General features: G+C 37.4%; 1 protein-coding gene across 3 annotated transcripts in view; it reads left to right on the forward strand.

Annotated features, from left to right (window-relative positions):
* The window catches only part of phtf2 (putative homeodomain transcription factor 2), a 100,828-nt gene that overhangs the window by 53,931 nt on the left and 32,926 nt on the right, over positions 1-13,971 (forward strand). For all 3 annotated transcript variants that reach the window (XM_088644979.1, XM_088644981.1, XM_088644980.1), the window contains 3 exons: positions 5,895-5,964; positions 10,299-10,457; positions 12,530-12,695. In XM_088644979.1, the coding sequence (XP_088501105.1) occupies positions 5,895-5,964; positions 10,299-10,457; positions 12,530-12,695 (395 nt within the window). The remainder of the gene's footprint in view (positions 1-5,894; positions 5,965-10,298; positions 10,458-12,529; positions 12,696-13,971) is intronic.

Consider the following 13,971-nt stretch of genomic DNA (forward strand, 5'->3'; position numbering starts at 1 on the left):
TTTTTAATGCACCGAACATCAGAAATAAATCTTATTAATCGTATTTATGTCTTCTAGTGTATAGATTTACAATTGGACCTGAAGATTTTATTTAGAAAAATAAAATATTTAAAATAAAAATAAAAATATTTGAAAAAATCTTAAATAATTATTTCAGTTTTCACCAGTTTCTTCCTTCTGATACACCTCTGTATGTAACACAAAATCATAAACCATGCAGGGAATTGAGGTAAAAACCACTGAAGCGAAACTCTATAATTGTGATAAACACTTACAAACCAGGCTAAGGAAACTTACCTGTGACTGTGGCAAAAGCACTAGCAATCTGAATTATCTTAAGATAGCATCACACTACATGACTCGAAAAGACTTCTAGTCAGAGAGCATGTCAAATTTAACAACTACAGTTGTTGTTCTCACTGCCTTTTCTGTCGTAGAGGGTGTCAAATTAAATGACTAGGTATCGCAGGGGGTGACTAATTACACAATTCCCTCATGACTTTTCATCATGGTTCCAAATCTTGTATTGCGCTGCAAAAGTACAGTGAGGTCACCTCATTTTGGCGGCCAATCAATGTGGAGCACACAGGAATAAGAGGACGAGTACCGCACGAAAGTAAACAAACAACAGACAAATGACAAAGGGAAATGACAAACGCGAAACATTGAACAGACATCTGTGCTGGCTCCAAAGTCCTATGAGCCTCTCCTCCATTTGCACTCGTTTTCCTTCTTTCCTTGCAGTCGCATTGTATGCATTGTACTTCCAGTTGAGTGTTCATTGGCTGTTGACTGTCGCAGACACAAGAGTCCACCCCTACGACTTGCGACTCGCTACAAGAAAATCAAACCAGTTTGATATTATCGTAGCACCTCGCAGAGAGTCGTAGGGGCTGTTAAGAGCGCTATGACTGTGTCGATGGGGTTGTCACACTACACAACTACACGACGGTAACGGGCGGGACCTGCGGCTCTCTGGAACTTGCTGTGATTTTCTTACAGTTATGTAAATGAAGGCTATGACTGAAAATCCTAGTAAAAGTCGTGTAGTGTGAGGCCGGCATTATCCGTTCTTTGGATGAGACATAAAACCGAGGTCCAGACTCTCTGTGGTCTTTAAAAATCCTAGGGTGTTTCTCGAAAAGGGTAAGGGTGTAACTCAGGCGTCCTGGCCAAATTTCCCATTGGCCCTTACCAATCATGGCCTCCGAATAATCCCCATCTATGAATTGGCTTCATTACTCTGCTCTCCTCCCCACTGATAGCTGATGTGTGGTGAGCGTTCTGGCACACTATGGCTGCCATCGCATCATCCAGGTGGATGCTGCACATTGGTGGTGGTGGAGGGGAGTCCCTATTTCCTGAAAAGCGCTTTGAGTGGAGTGTCCAGAAAAGTGCAATATAAGTGTAAGCTATTATTATTATTGTTGTTGTTAAATCAGACAGGGTACTAAAAAAACAAAAAAAAAACACCACAACTACAACTAAACTACAACTAAAAAAAACACCATTTTTTAAAAAAGAAGCAGTGATGTTTTTTCAATCTGATATCCTATGACTTTAAAACAAGTTATGCTTTTTCCCCTGACTCAGTATGCCCACAAAAGATTAGCACTGATAAATCCACAGCTGACCTTAAAAACACATTTTCTATAACATAGTGACAAAAATTGTACAACATAATCAAAATGAGGCCTTTTAAATGTATTATACACTTTTTAATGTAGCATACCTTTATTTAAATGTAAAACTTTTAGCTATTCTTTTTCATAAGTATTCTTTTCTAGCTCAGTGTGTCTTGTATTTAGTTTTTGCAGCATTCTTGCACAACTCTGCACATCTCTACCTTAAACATAATCTGCCACATGCTTGTCTTGAATTCTATCTTTTTTTCTTAATCTTTTTTCATTTAATTTGCGTGTTCTACAGTGTTTGCTAATCCTGTTAATTTGGTATAATCTACAAATATGACTAGTTACTTAATATATTAAAATAGTAGCATTGAGATGATAAAAGAGTAATATTGGTCCGAGTACAGTTCCCTGTGGTACCACAGGAACCAGGGGACTTAAATGGCAACTGTGAATACTGTAAGTGCATTTACAATCGAGAACAGGGTCAAAGGGTTGTGAACATACAGAACGAACTACACAGCCATGTTGGAAGGAAGAAAGCAACCGATCTGCTTTGTGTGTGTTTGGGTGAAACTTAAACTTTGATAAAGAGACCATATTTGGAAAGTTATTTGGCAGTTTAACTGTCCGTCTGTTGTTAGAGATGAAGAGAAGAAGTTCAGTTAGGAGCTCAAAGAGAACTTGGGTTTTTATTTTGTGTTTTGGTTTATTATCACCACACTGCAATTAAAAGAGGTTTTGTACTTTATGGCTACTTTTGTCTGTTTTCCTGGGCTCACCTATTTTAAAGATCCCGTTACAATACCCCAACACCTGGGTTTGTCACAATACACAAATGTCCCCTGCATTTTCAGAAACTTTAATTATTTTGATGGTACAGATTTTAAGATTGTGAGCTGTACATAGTCTCTTGTTCTAAACTGTTAAATTTATAGGCCTAATTAGAACAGTGGAGCCATTGTATGCAGCTACTGTGTGAGAAGAAACAGTGTTTGAAGTTGGGGGGGGGGGGAAAGGCAACAATATTTTTGTTGTTGTTGATCTTTGGATTTACTGATCCACCTCAGAAGATCTTCAGTTCTTGAGTCACCAACCGCATATACTTTCTATTTTGGATACTATTTGTGCCCATTCAGGCTGCATAATGACTCACAACTCCATAAAGTGGACCCTAACAGAACAATCTCTCAGAGCACCCTTTAAGCTGCTAATAAAGTGTCTGTGTTTTAAACTGAATAATAGCTATTTTTACAGACTAATGTTACAGACTTCTCCATGTACAGTATTCTTATTTTGCAATTTCTCCTCTGTCACAATAGTGGCTATTGGAATGATTGAAAACCCCAACCTTGATTTCTTGTAAACCTTTTGTGTAGTTTTTATTTGCTTTCTTGTCTTTTGTGGATACAATACTTGATTTTTCTGCTGCAGGACTGGAGTCTGTTCAAGTTCTGAAATTGGAAAGGGAAACTCATCATTTTTTTACATATGTTATGGTTTATTACAAAACAGCAGCTCTTTTACTGAGAGCTTCTTTAACTCCTTGTGGTGACTTATCAAAATGGAAAGTTTTGATAACTGTGACATCCTGGTGTGCACGGAATTCACCACTTGCTCTTTGTACAAATGTGTGCTTAGTGCGATAAGTGCTTAGTGTGAAGTGGACTATCTGCCTCCAATAGACAGAAAGATGAACCAGTGTTTCCTTAATTCTTCCCTCTTTTAAATATATTTTTATTCTTGAGTTTTTTGTGCTCAAGACAGTAATAAAAAAACAAAACAAAAAAAACACCTTTGCCCTAACCTCTTCACTCCCACCTCCACTTTTAATGGCAACCCACAATTAAAGAGAGAAAAAAATCTTAATCAAAAACCAGGTGCAGATACAATTTGTCTCTATAAACCAAAGAATATATAAACGTATAAATAATAACTAAAACAATGATTTAATGAAAATAATTGTTTTACAATTGTATGCCTGAGCTTCCCAATTCTAGTCTGTGCAGGTGTCCTTGAGTATCCTAGAGAATACAGGATAATTAACATGCATACTGCAGCCTCCTACCATTTGTTAGTCGTATTTTATTACAGTGTCAAAGTAAAATATTATTTTAAAACATTCTGTAACATTCTGTGGATATTTGCTTTGTGTCTATAATGTTTATCTGTGATTTATTTTATCCTTTAATTCAGTATGTTAAATTATTTTAATAGGTAATTTTTGACAGCTGTTTAACTTTGTGATAAAAAATGTATCACACAACATAATCTCAGGCTGCTCTTATGAGCCTGACAGTGATACGTTCTACAGTTTGCAGTTAAGTTTAATAATGTGAGGTAAACTGCTGTGTATTTCCTCTTAATAACTGAAAGAAAGCAGGTCTTCTGTGGTTCATTGCACACCTTTCATTCACACTGGAGTAAGGTTTAGTAGTTTGAATGAATCCTAGCAGTATCTGGCAAACGGGTTGATTTTTTTATGCAATAAAATGCTGTTAGAAATTGGTGAGTAACTGTTATGTTGCGGTACGTGGATGTTCATAGTTGCATCTGTTGGACAGGCTGAGGAATCCCTGTGCTTGGTCCCAGTGAAGGCACTAGGAGACACTAGAGCTGAGGGAAATAGCTGAACTGGATAAGGATGTGCACTAAGCAGTCGGGCTGATTGGAGACTGAAGGCTTGGTGCAGCTAAAAGGGCAGAGCAAGACAAGAAAGCTCTGCTGTTAAGCATGGCTGAAAGGCAGGGGTTTGGTACACTGCCGCTGGTCTGGTGCAAAGCCATGCTGAAATGGTGATGGACGACAGAGAGTCGGCTGGCAGAGTTGTTGGAAAACTGGACAGATACTTGGGCAGAGTTCAGGCAAGTTTTCCTTCTCTGAAGCAGGATGGTTGTGCTGTAACCACTTCCCTAGATGAAGGAATCTCAGTTAAATCAGGGTTTAAATATCCTACCAAATAGGTTGATTACCTGTTAAGTCAAACAAACAAACACTTTTAATGAGCTTCCATATCTTTCACTTGCTACAGTGAGAATACAGATATCGGTTACCAACCATTTAATGGAAAGATTATGTAGTAAAAAAAATGAATGATTTTTTAATTGCTTTTTAGGGCATATAAATTGCAATAGCATTCATAAATGGCAGGTGGCTGGGACAGCTGCCCTGAACGAGTTCTCTTGACACCAGGAGATGTTTGCGCCCAGTTTCTGTGGAGACCGAAGGCTGTGAGCTCCTGCTCATCCGGGTGAAACAGGAACAGCACACGGCTGGCAATTGATAACTGTATGCTCGCTGTAGCTAGTGAGAGGTATGGAAGCTCATTAAATGTGTTGGTTGGTTGTTGAGCTGTTCAAAGAGTATTTTTCAGGCACTGAAATCATATTAATTAATTCTCTTTGCAAATACGCAAACAGAGAAAATAATACAACAGGACAAAAACAGTGCAAAAGTAGTTTGGGGAACAGTGCAAAAATACGGTTATTAATAAATATTACAACTAGTACAGTTTTAAGTGTAATTTCAGCTTACATTCAGTTGTCGTGTACAGTAGGTAGTGGTGTTGGAGTACAGTCATTGTGGGTACAGGAAGATGTGAGGAGAGATCATAGTATGATGGGAGGGTGTGGGGCTGCTGTTGCTGTCATGGTAACCAAGTAAGCTTTATACAGGATTTTAATTTTTTTTTTGTTTTCTGTAGCAAGGTTATGACGATTATTGAGACTGAATAAAGGAAGAATATCTTTACACAAATCATTCTAGTGTCTTGAACTAATTACCCAGTCATGTTATTGAAAGATATCCCTAAAGATCCTTTACAAACCAAAAGATCAAGATAAGCCAAGTAGCCTCATAATTTTTTTTTACCTTTTCTTATATTATGTGTAGGAACAATACTAATTTATACCTTAGTTCAATTGTACGTGTTTGTATCTGAGCATTTTAAGATGATGACACTGAATTCTAGGTTCTTCTGAAGAATTTTGGGCAACATGACTTTAGTTAGGCTCATTTTGCACTGTGAGGAGTCTGTGGGACTATTTAGTCTTTGATTTTCCATGTATTGTACAGGTCCAACACATTGTGTTCCAACCTGTGTGTGATTATCTAACATGCATGGGTTTTCCACTTTTCTATTTGCTTTGTTTGACAATCCATATTAACAACTTCGAAAGCTGAGCTCACTTTTGTCACTTTTGTCCACTTTCTGCCACTGCCGTCACACGTCTGACACTTGTCTTCTGGGGTCTTGTTTCCCAGGGCCTAAGGAACAAGCCAAAGAAGACCGGTCATGTGAAACCTGATCTGATAGATGTTGACCTTGTGAGAGGTAAGTTGGGAATACAGCCAGCTGGGGGTTTGTCTTCCCCTTTAAATCGGTGCATTCTAAACTTTGTGTTGCGGGATGCTGATGGGTCGTGGAATCAGGAAGGATCATGTTTTTCAGTCTGGATTTTAAGTGGTTATGTTCACTCAAACAAGCATTTCGCATTGAAAATTCTGGTCAAAGAACATGTACTGTGGAATAAAGTCTCAGGTGTTTCATTGAATCAGAAGGAATCATGTTAATTAAATTGAGGATTTGGAGCTTTGTGTAGCTTCTTCCAGCATTGAACCAAATATTAAACATGTTCGCTGAAAGAATCATTTCAGATTTTACATTTCAAAATTCCAATGAATGAAGTGAAATATTTCTCATTAACATTGTAGTCTATGTTTCAGTTTGTCATTAATGTTATTTCTTGCAAAATTAGGACTGATTATTTAAAAATTATCGATTGTACATCAAAAACGTTTAAAAAACGAATTGAAGCCATTTCTGAAAGTCTGACTCCAGAAGTAGACTACTAAGAAAAGTAATGGAATAATCTCAAATATAGTTACATAATTAAATGGTTTTCCTAAAAGAATGCAAAGAAATGTATCTTCTTACTTTATGTCCTGTCCATAGCCAAGATGTACAGTCTATGTTCCAAATGGTCAGTATTTGTCCAATATATATACAGTACTTACGATTATATTTACAGAATTGTATTTTACAGTGAGCTGAACAGAATAATTGTATATGAATATATATATATATAATACACTATATAAGATAATAATTAGGGCTACTACAACAACATCACAGGTTTATTATTTTTTCAGTTGCCAGCTGGTGTATTAATAAATGGTGTTTCAGTCATTAGTAGCTGGTATTCCCTGCTTTCTTCTTCAGTTGTGGGATTACTTTTGCAACAGAATTTTTGGAGGAAGCTCATATTGATTGTCAATAGGTATGTACAATATACAGTACTTCCAAACACATATAATAATATTTTGGATACTAGAAATATCATGATGTCATGTGACTTTTGTGCCATTTGTTGACAAGATCATCTATGAATCATTTCAGTGCTTTTCTTCTCTCTCAGCTGTCCGAGAACTCACTCACTAGTCTTTTACATACATTAATGACACTCAATTTGCTTATCCTTTTTCATACTGCCTTTTAACACAAAAATGAAAATGTGAAAAAAATAATTTGCATAACAATTGTCAACAACAGAAAGGAGCGTTTCAACTGAAAGTTGGGTGATTTTGTTATATACAGTAGTGTACTCTGTTAGACTGCATTAAACAGTATGTTTGAATTATGCGCCACTGTATCCAAAATAAAAAAAAAACATCTTGACACCACAGTGTATAATCACTGGAATTAATACATATAGTTTTGCTGTAAAAAAATGTTAAGTAAATCGATTTGGCCTAATTGTTTACAAAACTTCAGATGTTTTCCTTTCCTGAACAGATTGAGAAATGATTTTATTCATATTGTCCTGATTACAAAACTCTGAAGTATGTTGATACTGTAAAGATAAAGGCTTTCAATGAGAAAAGTAAATACTTTAAATAAAACAAGACAAGTAGGCAGTCATTATAATTAATGTGACAATTTAGTGATAGATGGGTGAAGCCTTAAATAGCATCTTGTCCATTTGTTGAGCTCTGCAGCTTCATTCTTTGATTTATTCCACTGTCTGTGGAGATGCAGATTTCCTTCTACTCTTTCAGGCCCCAGGCAAGCAAAGCATCTTGTAAACTTTGTGTGATTATTTCAGCCGTATGGAGTTCGGGGAAGTAAGATGTGTGCAGGCATCTGCGGCATAGATTCCCATCAGAATTCATGTAGTGTACTGCAAGGTCTGCAAATCACAGTAATTTCAATATCAGTTGCTTTTGTTGTCAAAACAAATCCCAGCTCCTAAAGATGACCATCATCTTTCCCTCTACATTAGATGCAGTTAAAGCCTTTTTGTTGTACTTCTTCCAGCTTTTGCTGGTCACAGCCATTGTTAAAACGAAAAAGAAACTGAGTGCAGTGGTAAGAAAAAAGTTTTTGAACCCTTTGGAATTATCTGTATTCCTGCAGTAATTGCTCCTTAAATGTGATCTGATCTTCGTCTCTGTCATAATAAGAGAAAAACACAATCTGAATAGCAAATAACCCGCGAACAATTGTACGTTTTCATATCTAAATTGAGCACATTGTTTAAATGTTCACTGTCTATGCTGGAAAAAGTTTAGGACCTCCAGGATGATGACATCTAATAATAATGAAATGTTATCTAAAGTCAGGAGTACCAATTAGATTAAATTGAGGTGTGTCAGTGTTTTCTCACAATTGTATGTTTGTGAGATATGATGATTGTAGTTGAATGAACCTGTTGATAAAATGTTTTATATGTAATTCAATACGTAATATGTAAATTATTTATTTTTTCAACTGAAAATTATTGAAATAGTACCACTCTAAAACTGTCTATAATGACCCAATTTCAATCAGGTAGAGATGGGAGACTGGTTATATTTAGGAGCTTGACTGCCAGTGAATACCAGTATGCTCAGATAGACAAAGAAGCCCTAGCTTTGACCTGGGCCTGCAAAAAGGCGACTGCATGTTTACTGGAAGTGGATTTCTTCATCAAGATGGACCACAAATCTTTGATCATCTTGTTTAGTTTAAGACCATTCAACGGTTCACCACCAAGAATTCTGACTGATTGCTTAGATTCTATTGCAATATTACATGGGCCAGGGAGTGCCAGAATATCTCCTCCTATACTGACCAGACCAGACAGATATACCATAAAGCAGATGTTTTTCTAATGAAGGAAGAAAGAATTGTAATTCCTGAACGTTTCAGACAAGAGATGCTGACAAAACTTCATGAGGGGCATCAGGAAATAAATAATTGCTTGGCAAGAGCAGAATCCTTCTGGTGGCCAGGCACGACTCGTCAGGTATCTAGAGGAAAGATGCAAGTCAGCCTTCAACCTCTAATGACGGTGGCCACAAGTTGCACTGCTACCTTTCACTAGAGAAATGCAAGTTACCTTGCAGTGATGGATTACTACCCCAGAATCTTTGGAAGTGCAAAACTGCTAATCATCACAGAGACACTTAAGAAGTATAAAAGGATCTTTTGCAAATTTGGTTTGACACCAGAGACACTGATCATAGACGGTCTGCAGTTTGTGTGGTCTGAGTTTGCTTGCTTTGCTGCAGATTGCAAACCCTATGAGCAATAGAGAGGTGGGAAGAGCTATAACAACTGTGAAAACTGTGAAACTGCTCTTGCTGAAGAACACGATCCTCCCAAAGCTCTAGTGGGGAGTAGAGCCAGTGCCTTTGTCCAAGGCCTTTGGCCCAGCACAGCTTCTGCTGAAGCAGAACATCAGAAAACTGATACTGGTTCCATCATGGCAGCTCAAGCCAAGATGGCCAAGCCTCAGATCTTTCAGACAGAAGGATTAAAGCCTAAAGGACATGCAAAAACAATGGTACCTCGCATGATGATGAATGCAAGAAGTACTAAATCTTGATCCCGGACAGAAAGCTTGGATCCAAAATGCGCTGTGAGCACTCAAAGGTCCTGTATAGTGGCCACTGATCAGGGAGGCTACTGAACATCAGGAGTCTCAGTGACAAGATCTGGGCAAATGTCCAGACCACCTAATTGACAACATCTGTGACAGGATGTAAGTAATTGTGAATAGTTAAGAAGAGCAGCTGTTGAGAATGGAACAGGATAATCATCTCGGTCAACTCTTCGGGCACAGACGGTCTTACCTGACCTATAGATCTTGAGGTTCATATAATCTACTTTATGAGAATGTAACCTGTTAGAGGAGGTATGCATTAAGCAGAGGTCTTTTAAGTTGAAAGGAGGGATGTACAGTACTTGGATACTAAAAAGGTGTTGATAGCATTCGTGATGTACTGTAAGAAGATTCATGTGAAGAAGCTGGAAATAATGGGTTATAAGAGTGTAATAAAGAGGGGTTACTGTTACCTTACAGGGGCTAAGCACAGTCTGTGTTCAAACCATTTTTTTCTCCAATGCTTGTCTTTTTAAACACGATTAAGCAGGTTGCTTTTTAGTACTGCAAACTCTAATGGTGAAACATAAAGAGTGCACGTCAAAGAACTATTTGTTCTTTGACGTGCTTTTTTCTTTGCTATTTGTTCTTCTGTATTTCTACCAAAAAAATACCAAGCATGTCAATTGCAATCAGTACTTTGTTTAAATCCTGCTCTGTATTGGTTTCTGAGCTGTGCAGGTGTGTAATTGTTTTCTGCAATTGACTTTACAGTCTTTGGATTTCTTTCAATTTTCTGCAGGTTCAGCATTTGCTAAAGCGAAACCAGAAAGCCCTTGGACATCCCTGACGAGGAAGGGCATAGTGAGAGTGGTGTTCTTCCCATTCTTCTTCAGATGGTGGATCCAAGTCACCTCAAAAGCAATCTTTCTTTTGTTGCTTTTTCTATACCTCCTGCAAGGTTAGTGACTGATGTGTTTGAGAGCAGATACAGGTGATTATTTTCAAAATGTGGTAATAGCATTACCTATAAAGTTTAATATATATTACCATAAAGCTTATCTATGTCTGATCAGAGTTTAATTATGCACAAAAATGCCTTTTGGATTGGTGGCATTTTTAAGTCAATATTATTGTTGGAAAACAGGCTTCATTATTTTTTTTGGACCATTGAAAGAGGTCGGAAGAGTCTGAAAATAATTATTAGGCCCAAATAATTATTTTGCTAAAGGATTCTTTTTTATTGTTATCACTTTCAAATGCTACTCCTGTGTGTTTTCCCCAAGCATTTATATACCAGAATTTACTTATACTGCCCCCTGCCTTGCCATACAAAAAGTGCACGTACATTACTATCAGAGTCTGTATTAATTAGTGTGTAACATAGACCATACCTTCCACATTAATTTGTACCCCATATGAAATGGGGAGAAAAAAACAACATACTGTATAACAGAAAGATCTGCAGACTAAATAATATACCTTAAGAAAATTCTAAAAATGTACTAAGTAGTAGCATTGCACAGTGCAAACTCATATTTTCCATAAATATTTTAAGTCCAATATTTGCTAAACCTTTGCTTATTGCCTGTGTGTAGTGGGGCTTGGTGCCTGTCTGGGAAGTTGTTTTAAGTGACAGGTTTTCCCACTGTGTGCTCTATTTATAGGAACATGATTATTGTGACTCAGAAGCTATAAGATGCCAGAGCAGTTACAGTAGAATGTAGCACACTTCCTTGTCTTTTACCTAAAGTCTGAAGCTGTCTGGTAATAACATCTTATGGACATATTTTTGTGGTTCTTTGTGTCAGTCTTAGAGTCTTTCTTTTTTCCTATGTTTTTCACATGTCTTTATACATTATTGAGTGTGTAACTTGTCATTTTTGCCTTGCCCACAAAGCTGGATTGCAGCAATTTCTTTTCCATTATGTTTTCAATTGTCACTGCAATTCCCTACAGTATCAACTGGAAACTGGCAACCAATAGACTGGCTGTGCTTTTGTGTTAAATGTATCAGGTACCTGCAGGTAGTTGGTCTGTTACTGATGGGGCTGTTCCACAACTCTGGGTTTTTTTGATTCACAGGTCTACTGCCTGGGGGCACGAGTGACCTTTTTGGAATGTTGCAAATAGCAGAACAGCTGTTTTTTTATCTGTGTGCTGTCTCATTGAAGACTAGGCACAGTAGTGTCTTCTGGACCTTAATCTTTTTTTGTATATTTTCTTATAAAAGAATGCTTTTCTTTTATATGATTTACAGTTTTAAGAAGAAAATAAATAATGAGCAGCACAAGATCCTCAAAGTACCATAGGGCATTATATAGATATATGGTTTAGGACTTTGTGCAGACTGGTCCTTCTGTTATTTTCTACCTTTCAATGGAAAAATTGAGTTTCCCACTGAATGAATGAAGTATGAATGATGTATTTATGAATCAGTCTTGGCAACAGAAGCTGTTTAAAAGAGATTATGTGGCACATTTACTACATTTTTGTGGTACACAGACATCATGAAATCACTAGAAAAACAGCCCTGGTTGCCTAGATAGCATTCTGAAATACAGCCTTATAGGGAGTGGAAATGGTATTCTCTACTTTGGTTGTAGGGAGGTTGAGAGTTGGAAATAGAACATCTCATTTTGCTTCTCTGGGGCTGATTTATGCTTAGGATCATTTTTCAAATATTTCACTGACTGCCAGTGGCTGATGCCAGTGTTTGTCTTTACATTCAATCCATAGTATCATTAAAAACATGTGCGACCCTCTTTAAATTCTACAGACCATGCAAATCCTTCTTTTGAACCTATGGTTCTTGCTTATCCTTGACTGCTTGCTTAGCTTTTAAAGGACATTGACACCGAAGAAGACAAACAAGCTATTGGCAACTACGCCTAAATATTTTGTTCTGTTACATTTTCAGTCTGTTTGTTATAGTTTTACGTGCATGCCTTAAATAAATAACTTTTATATACTGTATAACATAAGGCCTGTACTGGGGGACATAGTCTCAGTCAGTCTGCTCTTATCTTTCAGTTGCAGCGGCAGTGTTATTTTTCACCATTCCCCAGACGCACAGCATTCCTGTCACAGAGGTGTTTGGGGCAATATGGCTAATGCTGCTACTGGGAACTGTTCATTGTCAGATTGTGTCCACAAGGACACCAAAACCCACCCCCAGCAGTGGGGGAAAGAGACGAAGGTAGGTTATGTTTTGTGCTTGTCCTTTTTAATATACCAGGGCTCACAAAATACACTTTTTTAAGCTGTGGGTCTTAATGTTCAAAAAAGCTCTTGAATGCAATTAAAAAAAGATGTACTGTAAGTCTAACATGTGGTAATAGCCATCTGCTCCATACGGTTCTCTAGCCCTGGTGGTTAAATGCAGTGCACCTTATGGTATATAAAATAATCTGGAGGTTAAAGGTGCATTGTGTGAATGCTCCCAGTCTACAACACAGAACCCTGCAGGTGAGTCTGCATGCTTATTATAAATTGAAGTACCGAAACTTCATTCTTAGTGGTATGTAAAACATCTCTTTTTTAAAGGAATGATAAGCTACTTGAAGCCCAGCAACTGATCCTAATACCTGTGAACAATTTTCTGAAAGCAGTAAGAAAATTGGCCGTTTCATGCAGCCAGGAGGTGCTGCTGCTTTTGATCAATTAATTGCAGACACATCTGAAGTTGATAGAAAATCCACAAGGGAGATTTTCTGGGATGTGTCCCAAACTTTAGATACCTTGATCTTTTCTGTCAACATTCAGGAGGACTTCATTTTTTGTTTCTTTTAACTGAACTATGTCAGGATGCCTTACTGTATTACTGTGTACCTTTCATACTTCCTCCATTTCTATTTCTTTCTTATGGCTAAGCAGCTTCACTGTGTGGTGGATCTGGTCAGAAATGCAGTTCGTGTTATTTTAAGAGAACCAGAAAATACCTATACATTAAACAGCATCAGCGTTTTATACACTGAAAATGGCAGAGTTGTAATTTCAGTAATTAGACATAGTGTTCCTTTTCAGATATTAATTGAAGACTTAGGGCCAGACATTGTTAAGAAAGGTAAATTGCGATGCATATTTATACCACAATTTGCAGCATTGCATTCTGTGTACTGAAAGAAAATGTTAATAATAAGGACCTGTAGCAACACTTAAGTGAGTGTGACTTTGTGACAGAAGTAGGTGACCAGTGATTACCTTCATGTCTATATCTCAGTGCATTACCTCAGCCAGTTGAGCTTAAACAAAGGTGTTCAGGAGCGAAGTCTCAGTCTCTAAAACAGGACTAAAACACGGTGCTGGTGCTGAGATATAGTGCAGAAAAGTATCTTTTTCTGTTGGAAGTTCCACATTTTTCTTCTCTCAGCTTGTTTAAAGGTGTTCTCCAAAGTAAAAGTGACAGAACTTGACCTGGAATGCTTGACTGTGATGTTCGTAATCATGGAGTAGGAATAGCGTGCCACCTGCAT

The sequence above is a fragment of the Lepisosteus platostomus genome, chromosome 9 (genome assembly GCF_059453375.1).
Source record: "Lepisosteus platostomus isolate fLepPlt1 chromosome 9, fLepPlt1.hap1, whole genome shotgun sequence".
Taxonomy (NCBI): Eukaryota; Metazoa; Chordata; class Actinopteri; order Semionotiformes; family Lepisosteidae; genus Lepisosteus; species Lepisosteus platostomus.